The sequence below is a fragment of the Megalops cyprinoides genome, chromosome 22, assembly GCF_013368585.1.
Source record: "Megalops cyprinoides isolate fMegCyp1 chromosome 22, fMegCyp1.pri, whole genome shotgun sequence".
NCBI classification, from domain to species: Eukaryota; Metazoa; Chordata; class Actinopteri; order Elopiformes; family Megalopidae; genus Megalops; species Megalops cyprinoides.
In genome coordinates, this window is record NC_050604.1 from 14,488,757 (window position 1) to 14,499,150 (window position 10,394).

General features: G+C 42.6%; 2 protein-coding genes across 2 annotated transcripts; both read right to left on the reverse strand.

Annotated features, from left to right (window-relative positions):
- Nucleotides 1-3,049: 3,049 nt before the first annotated feature.
- LOC118769390 (probable N-acetyltransferase camello) lies at nucleotides 3,050-3,786 on the reverse strand. The gene has a single exon (XM_036516425.1). The coding sequence runs from the start codon at nucleotides 3,707-3,709 to the stop codon at nucleotides 3,050-3,052; it is 660 nt and encodes a 219-aa protein (XP_036372318.1). The 5' UTR covers nucleotides 3,710-3,786.
- A 1,138-nt stretch (nucleotides 3,787-4,924) lies between these two features.
- Nucleotides 4,925-9,967, reverse strand: nat8 (N-acetyltransferase 8). Its single transcript, XM_036517136.1, has 3 exons — nucleotides 9,803-9,967; nucleotides 8,752-8,837; nucleotides 4,925-6,927 (listed from the first exon to the last, which is right to left on the reverse strand). The coding sequence occupies exon 3, from the start codon at nucleotides 6,912-6,914 to the stop codon at nucleotides 6,243-6,245; it is 672 nt and encodes a 223-aa protein (XP_036373029.1). The 5' UTR covers nucleotides 6,915-6,927; nucleotides 8,752-8,837; nucleotides 9,803-9,967; the 3' UTR covers nucleotides 4,925-6,242.
- Nucleotides 9,968-10,394: the final 427 nt, after the last annotated feature.

Here is a 10,394-nt window from a genome sequence, read left to right on the forward strand (position 1 = left end):
CCTGCTAAATTCATGGTTTCATTTCAGTTCACCTGCATATTCAGTTTGCACTACTCATTGTCATATTCAGGCCAATTGCCCACTTCAGGTTTTTACCTTCAGCTCCTCATTCTCCTTTACAGCTGACAGCAACATCGTTTCAGCTCCTGCCAGTTTCTCGTCATGTTCGATGATCTATAATGGGCAAGCACCAGACATTAAAGGTGTTCCCAGGAGCTACACATAGGAAAGAAACTAAGACTTGGCTTGTGAGGAAAGAGTGCCTTCTTATTACAGGATGGTTTGCTCACCTGGGTCTTGTAGGATTGCTGTTTTCTGCTGCTCCACCTTCATGCCCTGAATTGCCTTACAGGCCTTGAATTCTTCCTTCAGTTTTTCCTCCTTCTCACGGCACTGATTCTTCTACTGACTCAGCTTCCTGCAGTACAGAGCAAAGAGGAGTTAGCCTTCCACTAATGCTCAAGTCATTATTGTCATAACTGCTGTAGTTTTGAGATTATATAAAATGTAATACGCCACTTATCTGCCAAGAATTTGAAAACTAAAATGAACGCATTCTACCGATTGCTTGCTTTGCTTGTCTGGCTCATGCTAACTTACCTGTGAAATTTATCAGTTAAACTTTACACTCCAGTTTGTCTTCTTTGTAACTATATTTTTGTCCGCTGTATTGCATAGGTTAATCTGCAGCTACGTGTGCAGGAACATTAGCACCCTAAACCAACACCTGTGTCTGTCGCTTTATTTGCAGAGACATTTTCACATTGACAGTATCTTGCTTAGTACTTACTGCCGCATGGCGTTCTGATTTTCCCGCCGAATGCTGTTCACAGTGTTCAGTTTCCTCATAATCCTGTCAGCGTGGAGTCCCCTACTCTTCCTACATCTCCACTCCGTTCTTCAGGGTGTCCATTTTTTATGAAATGTTATCCAATTTCATCCACAGGATCTTTACAAAGTCCTTTTTGACTTTTTGAATACTGTAAAAATGAATGGTCTTATGCAAAGCAGGTAGTCCTCGAAGCCCTTCCAAAATTACCCCGCCAGGCTGCTCCATCACATCAATGGTTTCAGACATCCTGTTCAACATTAAGATACATCATGGAGCCAATCCAGATATCTAGTGAAGTCCTTCAAAATTCACGAAAAAGATTAATGTAATGGCATAATTTATTAGGCGCAGACACCGTGAAAACAGTAAAGTATCCTATATTATTATTTAGCCTTCTCGTTGTCTGTCCTGACTGACATGCAATAGCTAGGCTAATAACATTTTCTTACTGTAGTTCAAGGTGACATTTTTGTACGGCCATCAAGGGTGAATATGGACCGGCCTCAATATAATTTTAAATGGGCCTCGCGAGCTGACTAGACACAATGGTTTTTAAAACGAATTGGTGGCCTAAACACTCACAGCACAGTGTTGCAGACCCCATGAATATAACTAAATGCAACATTAAGGCAAGCCGATAACTCAGTTGCGTTAGATAAGATTGATAGAGGCCGGAGCTGATGTTGGTCCCCGCCCTTTAAAAGCTTACCCATCTAGGGCTTCTTAACATATTCTTCGTTGTTACACACTTTCAAAAGCTTGTTCTCGTTTGGTACTCTGAGCACAATCCTTAAGTCTGTAGCTCGTAGTAGTGTTACACAAAACAAATTGCATACAAAACGAATGACCAAGCTAACAAAGCGCAGGTGAAACAGGTTAACTAAGTTAGTGCAGAAAAACAAAGACGGGGCATCTGGTGTGTACATACGGGAATAAGTGAAATAAATTAACCAGACAGAAGTCTGTAACAGCGTTGTTCTGCGGACCTTTCACCATTGGGTGGAACACAAGTCATACACCATGAGTTACGGTTAAACCACAACAAACTGTGCTTCAAGAGGAGTTAACTCCCAATCGAGTAACCTTACAATATGGTGAAAAAAATACAATGATGATGAGTGACAGCAAGGACCTTCTCCTTTGCTGTAATTTGCATCGGACGTTTACACATTGTACGAAATCATGATAGTTTAAAAACCGCACGTTTGCTTGTGTGTGGCACTATGGACTTCAAATCCACGGTTTTGTGACCGTTCAAATATAAGAAAGCACATATTACTCCATGCTGAGGACATGGTGAGTACTGCACATAACTTATACTGTGTACTGTTCTGGTGAATGCAGAGTCATCTGCTAATGATAAGACCGTGACACCGCAGGCCAACCCTCTCCTCCTGCAGTGATTTATTTGACCATTTCGATTCTACTTTGTTGATCTATAACAGTATTATTTTTGTTTAGTAATGTTTGTTTTTAAATGACTGATATTTTAAAAAAATCAATTTAAAGCTGCAGAAAGCACCAGTCAGGTAACAAATACAATAGTACTTCCTTTATTTCATCCAATTAAACATAAAAAACACTTAACCATTCTCTGATATATACCAGAATGGGTGTTTTTACATTGTTGTGTAGGTTAAAAATGAGCCTTTGCATACAATCATAAACACAAATAACCATTGAAAGCATGGAAGCATTGACATGCATAACTATGAATCATATTTTTTGTAATATGACTGCACTGTAAGCCTGTACCAACATAAGGAATATACTTTTCAATATAAAATTTGCTAAAGGGGACACACCGAAACAAATCTGATAGCCCTACCTTGTACGTGAATGCCTAGCTGACTGATGCAGAACACTGCACTGCACTGAACACTGCATTTTTTAAAAACAATCTGCAGAAGACATTTTTGTTTTAAAAAGGTTTCATTTCAGATGTTAAAATGGGATTAATATGACGATGAATCATATGAATATGAATCCTCTGTGGATTCAAATATGGAACACAATACAAATGTGAATAAAATCATTCCACTGGGATTGGGAGTCTTTTTCTTGGAAGCAAGAACACATAATGCTTGTAAGCCTTTCGATTAGGACAGTCCAACAGGGGATTTAATGGGAGCCCCATCTGTGTTGCCTCCAGAGTTCTGTGTTGAAACAGCTCTTTGGTAATGTAACTTTAGTACAAGTTACCTGAGTAATCGTTTCTTAATGGGAAACACTGTATCTGTATTTAAAGACCATGAACTTGATCATCCTGGCTGGGAAAGACGGCCAGACGAACTCCTCCACCTTCTGAAAGCCCAAACTCCGGTACAGCTGGTGGGCATCTGTTTGAACCATGGACGTGAACAGCACCACATTCTCCACCCCGTGCGCCGCCACAAAATCGAGGGCCGTCCTGCACAGCGCCTTGGCCATGCCGCGGCCCCTGTGCGCCCGTCTCACCGAGATGCGCTTCAGCTCCCAGGATCCCGCCTCGTCCTTGGCAGGCAGGATGGCCACCGTGCCAACGATGCGCTCCCCGCTCTCCGCCACCCAGAAGCAGGAAGCCTCGCCCCGCATGTAAGACTTCCTGATGTCCAGCAGGTCCTCCCTGAGGCCGAGCTGGATGCCCTGGCCGAAAAGGAACCAAACGCCCTCACAGCCTGCCAGAAGCGCGAGGCCGAGGCCCAGGATGGAAAGGAGGAACGATCCGGAAGAGGCCAACAGGACACAGAATACGCCCACGAGGGCAAACTGGGCCCATGGCTGCCTTAGGGTCTGGAGGCACACTGCGTTTAAGTGCTCGCCAAACCCCGTGGAGTAAAGCTCTCTGACCGTCTCATAGTCCTCGTCCCGGTATTTGCGGATTTGATAGTGGGCCATCGGGTCTCACAAAAGCCCCTAAAAAGAAGACACACAGCCTCTTCAGTTCCAAACCACATAAAAGGTGAATTGCTATGCAGTGTTTTGAAGACTGAGGCTTTGTTTGCAGAGAGGCCGAGGGAATTGCAGTGTGTTTTGCATTATTGTTTTTTCTTTTAGATTTGGTTAGAGCTGTTTTTACTCTTTTTTCCACACATTATGAAAACACTTCACTAGAGGCTCTTTGGCTGAAAGTTCAGTTGAACTAATAACTGTAATGCAATTGTGTATTTTACTGAAATACAAAACCTGGAAGTACATCAAAACAAATTGTTCCCTTAGACAGAGGCATCATTGTACCAGAGCCCTTACATGGCAATTGCTAAGGCCTGAAAAGATCATCCGTACTGCAAGTGCTGCAGTTTTACTCTTTACCATTATTATTGCTCCTGCTGCTCTTGACATATATGCATTTACTGCATCTTTCCATCTTTTGCCTTTTAAGCCACCAGGAATGAATGTATCAGAGAAACATATAATACAGTACTTATTTATGCTGCACAGACTGAGACACAATGAAGCACGACAACACAAATGTAGCAGTTATGCCTCCCAGACGTGCAAGTAAGTCAGTGCCACCACTTCCCTCAATGAAGTAAGACACAAGACATCTAGATCAAGTCCATGTTTCCAAAGCTTTATTTAAAAGATCAACTGGGGACAAGGGGACAGATTCTTTGTACAACAATGGTAACTAAAAGAGATATTTGCCCATTTTTCACATCAGTGAGTATGTCTCAACTTCTGCAATGCCCTGATGTAACCACTTACTGCTTGCCATTTCAGTATACTCCTATGTTTCTATCTACAACAGTAGTTATTCAAACTATGAGTTCAACCAATCAAATATGCACCATAGCGAACCACTGTGGTATCTTTATAGCTATATTCACTTGTCTCACCCTAGCTGGAACCAATGGAATAATGTTACAAATAAAAAGCTGGCAAAGGAACACCATGTATTGTGGTCCATGCTCTTGTCACATCTGTACTAGCTACCACCAGCCAAAGGTGTCCATGTTGGTCAGGTGATTTTCTGCAGTGTTTTTTTTTTTTCTGATGTGCAGTATCAACATTTGTAACATTCACATTTTTCAGTGTGGTGCCTGAGATGCTCAACTGTTTGATTTGACTCACGGGGAAACAATCAAAACAATCCATGAAAAAAAAAAAAAAATTACACAGCATATACTCACAGTTAATGTGACACATCTGTTATGGTGTGCATTACCATAGATTCATAGCTTTCTAGGACACTACAAGCTATCAGGGTTAGATTTATACTGACCATCATAAAGTATCATCATTTATGCATGTATGTTTTCAGAAAAATAAACCATGTGCAAATAAACAAATTAAATGTTTCTGGGCATAAAAATTGTGGGCATCAATTTGAGAAATGATGATCATTCATAACTGTCTATGATATCCTTGAGGGACTAATGAAATTACTGGCTGTTAACACTTCAGAAACTGCAGGATCACGCTCAAACTTAGCTCAGTCTCCAGCATACTGACGGTGCCTAGCCATTCTTTTTACAAGGTCCAATCACCTCACTGCCTGTGCCTCATGACCTCTCTGACTAATGATGGGATGTAAAAAATGTCACTCAAGCCTTTAATGGTCATTTATGATCAATTAATCGATTTGACAAAACCAATTGATTCCAAATCTGAGTGCTTAATTTTCTTAAAAACGTACATTCATACAAAATATATGTTCATTCTCACACTCAGTACACAAAGATTAAAACAGATACAGTTGAAGGAGTAATTAAATTAACTTTCAAACTTGTAGATCTGACTGCCAGAAGACAACTGCAGGTACCACGCTACGTGGACCAGACGTTAGTCCTTGAGAACAAAAACATTTGGTTAATTAACATGAATATATTTACTTTGGCTCTGTTTACCTCAGCCATTCCTGCAGCTAAACTGTCACCCAGGGCATGGTCTGTTATGGAGATCTGTGGATTACCTCCACACTGAAAAGGTGGTAGTGGAGCTTCTGTGATCGCCCCTGGGTCTGCCTGTCTGTCTACGAAGAGAGAGCTGAAAAAACTGCATGGACGGATTTGGAGTTCATTACATGACTGGCTTTGGGTTGAGGAAGAAATGGTCTGATTTTCCAGCTGCTGTGCCCGCAGTTAAGTGTCGCAGAGGTGTGCGCACTCAAGATCGTGTGACCATTTCAGCTCCTCTCTAGCTTGATCGGTTTGCGCGTTTGAAAGTAAAATGCACGCATCTTCGCACAGTAAAGCAGAGAGGCATATATTTAAGCTATCCTTACTATCAGATATTTGTCTCTTAAAATTGGTGTATATAGTTTCCCATTAATATTTGTTTCAATTGAGTGTACATAATGACCACTGAACAAAATGACCACTGCATTTACTTAGCAGAGAATGAGAACCATATCCAGATCAGCGGTTATGGTCAATTAGAAGTGAGCAACACTATTTTATGCCCAACGTCATCACCCGTAGAACTCCTTTTAGCTTATTTTCCCTTCCTGCACCTCTAACCTGTACTCTATGATAGAGAAGTTAGTGACCCTGCCTTCCAGGCTTGGTATGACGAACTGCCTCATCTTGGAGTAGCCCATGTGCTCGTAGAGCTTCTGGGCATCCGTCTGCACCACCGAGGTGAAGAGGACCACGGCCGGGTAGCCGCGCTCTTGGGTGAAGTCCGCCACCGTCCGACAGAGGGCCTTGCCGATGCCCAGGCCGCGGTGGCTCCGCCGGACGGACATGCGCTTGAGCTCCATGCACTCGGGCTGCGCGGCGCAGGGCAGGCAGGCCACAGTGGCCACCACCCTGCCCTCGCTCTCCGCCACCCAGAAGCAGGCGTCCTTCTTCTCCATGTAGGCCTCCCGGATGGAGCGCAGGTCCTCCTTCAGCGAGGTGTCGATGTAGCTGGTGAAGAGGTAGCTGACCAGCTGGCGGACGCCGGCGAGCAGCAGGGTGACGGCCAGCACGGGCAGGAGGAAGGACTTGGAGCTGGCCAGCAGGGCGCAGAAGACGCACGTGAGCACCATCTGCGTGAGCGGCTGCTTCAGCACGTGCACGAAGGAGGAGGGCACGTGCTCGATCATGCCCATGGTGAAGATCTCCTTCACCACCTCATCGTCCTCGTCACGGTACTTCCGGATCTGAAAGCTGGCCATGGCGATGCCCGCCCTTCAACACAAACACGAGAGCAGCTGACACCCTGGGCACTGCTGCTTGCTCTTCACATAGGAGCTGGCCTCCAGAGCTTACTTTGCTTTAACAGAACTTGCTTTTCCATGACATGTCCTGCAGTTATAGGCACTCATTACTATGCTTGTTTTGTGTAAAAAAAATTCATTAATAAAAAAAGAAACCCCATTGCCATTGTGCATATACATATAGCCCATATGAATCAGCCAGTACCTTTGTACACCATCTCCAATTCATTCATTCATCCAAAAGACTGCACCCTCTACAATGAATTACCCCCATCACTGCACTGGTGTACTGTAGTGAATTCATTCACAGGAAAGAGTGCCCCCGTACTGGCTAATCAAGACCACTTCCAATTACAGCCTGGTCATCAAGAGGTCAGTGCAGTGAATGGTGGCAGTCAATCACAATGTTGACTATGTATATTGCAACACACTCTTTGAAAATATTAGACACTTCCTTGTATTAAAAACAAACATGAATGAACACCAATAATTATTATAGATTATTATACATTAATTAATGTAATGTAAATTGCCTACATTTTAACATGTAATATTTCATATTGAGAAACAATATGCTTCTTCAGATACCAGTTATTTAGAAACATGACAAGAGGGAGAAGCTTTGGAAAGTGTAAATTTAAGAGTGGCCCGCTGCATTTCCAGAGTGACTCTGTCCTTTCCTGGCTGCAGTCAGAAACTGTGCCTTATCATGCAATATGGATTAAAGGTCAGATTCATTTCGCTCAAAGAGCATTTCCTGAAATGGCCCTTGAAAAACTTTTAAAACCTAAAGAACTATATATACAGAATGATTATACACAGATGTGAATCTGCAAGGTTGATTGCCAAGACTGTTTAGGGACACTGTAAATAAACACGATCACATCATACTCGGTTTACCATCACCTGACCTTGGCACCTGTTTAAGGTATGTCTTACAACTAGCTCTACCCTCATCTGGACTCTGTAGCATTCTCTCTGTAAATAATTTCAAATCAGTGTTTCACAATCGCTGGCCTGGAAAAATTATGACCAGTGTGCACAAGGTTTATCAGTCAGATGAACTCAGATGCACCTGAGCTCAATTTGGAATGCCAAAGCAAAGGGTCTGAATAATTATATAATGAGATATAGTCAGTTTTGACTTTTAATAAATTTGCCGAAATTTCTAAAAAAATGTTTTTGCTTTGACATTTTTATTGTGTGTAGCTTTACGGCCAAAACAATACATTTTAGATTAAGTACCACAACAAAGTGTGCAAAAAGTGAATACTTTCCAAAGCCACTGCTCTGGAGTAAACAACACTTCACAACTATCTGCCTACAACCTTTTTGTGTTTTTAGTGGCGTAATTCAGATTCTTACACATTTCCCCCAATGAACTTTCGAAAAGGTGAAACATTTTTGAAAGGTTGAATTCCCTTAGCTCAGGGCAGTTCATTCAAAGCTGCCTATACACAGACAGGGTATATCGTGGTCTACTGGATACGTCAGGGCCACACAACTTTTCCTTTAAGATATTCGCACTGCAAAATCATACTTCTTTAAAATATGGTTTGACTGCAATCCGCTATAATGTATTTGTACAAAAATGTAACTCATATTGGTGATACATGCACCTGAAATATATTATGTGGGTTGTTTGGTGAGAACTGACCTTAACACCACACCTATGAAAGTTACTGTATGTCATGTACAGAAGTAAGTAGGCTCTTTGCCAGCCTGTTGCTGTGAGTGGGCACTGCACCTTGCACCATGTCTGTGCCATCAAGAGGCACTGGTCTGTTCTGCATACCTTCTGCTGAGAGATGCACCAACCAGTCTGGCCCGTCTGCTGCCAAAGATCAAAGTCAGCTAAGCTGTCCTCAGACGTTTCTTTCTCTGCAGAACAATACCGCAATGAGTGAGTCACATGACAGTTATAAACTTACAAGGTTACTGCCCTGACTACAGCTCTATTCAAAATGCCCAACTAATGTCTGAGTCTTGAAATATGCTTGTCTGCTTGCTCATCTCTTGTAATGACCTTGTCTGATCTACAAATTACAAGCCTTCAAAGGTGTTGAGACCAAGTCTCAAGGACACTGCAGACAATTCTGTGTTGCCCCAGCAAGTCCAGCAACACAAATGACTCATACTTGAGAACAACCTTGAGAACCTTTTTATAAAGGTCGCGCCGTCTGACGCACAATGAACCCCAGATGGACGTAAGTCTGTCACCCTGACTCAACTAGACTAAGGTTAACAAGTATGACCCGCTGGGGGGGGGGGGGGGGGGGGGTAATATATTTATGTTTACACCACCCACATCTGCTCCGTGATGTTAAACTCTGCCCCTATCCCATCTCATGTCGCCCTTGATGGACGTCATCCAGGTCATTCACATTCTTCTGTGTGGGTAAACAGGATGCGGGTGACAAAAAATGTCATATTCCTGCACAGCCGCGAGAAACATTAAACGAAAATCGCTGCCTCATCCTCGCTCTGTAATCAAAATCATGTTGCACACACAAGACTGCATTATCCACAGTAAATAGCCAGCAATTTAATACAGCGTTCTCGATGCGATTTCAAATTGCAACGCTAGAAAAAGTCAAACAATCTGCAAAGTTAACACCGAAGACAACTAAGGAGCCTGCTTGCGACCTCTGAATCTCACTTTAACTAACGGCAGGTGGCTACTACTACAGTCATTCTTGGTTATCCAACGTTAGCCAGCTAGCTAACAGATAGCTAATAGGTTTACAAAATGTAACAATCTGACACGCTGCACGCCAGTAATGCGAAATCGTCCATAACAATTCCATTTCCCAGCAAGTCAGCTAGTTAGCTGAAGACGCCCTTACCTGAGACTTCGCAAACCAAAACAATGGATGAGAGGGACTACAAATTGATCCCGTGACTGTAAAATCAAGAAAAGATCAGTGTGCATATGGTCTAAGTGAGAAACGGCTACTGTGGGGGTTAGGTTTGAATAATCAGTATCCCATCCCGTTAATGCATAGGGTCACCGCTTGTTCGCAAATACTGCACAAAACGAGGTGCGGAAGTGCGTGCTCACGTGCTTCCTTTCGGCTTCCTGCAAACGGAACTCTGAGCAGTATTCTAACGGGATGGGCTGAGAGTGTGGGAATGGGAACACTCATTTCATGAAGGTAATGTTTTGGAATTATGCGCCTACTCTAGCGGTAATATATGTAATACTTTATGTCAATCTTGAATTTGTGCAGCATTAAACAAAATGGGACATGGAGCACGTTACTGATTGTATTGACTACAAACTGTCACGTGTCGTAAAGACGAAAATTATATGCTTTACATTAAATATCAACTGTACCCTTCTTGCACAATCCATGAACAAAAGAAAAAAGACAGTAGTGTTGTGAAAAAGCTTTATTTGTAATTTTTGAGAAATGTGGTCTCTTGACTTGCAAGAAC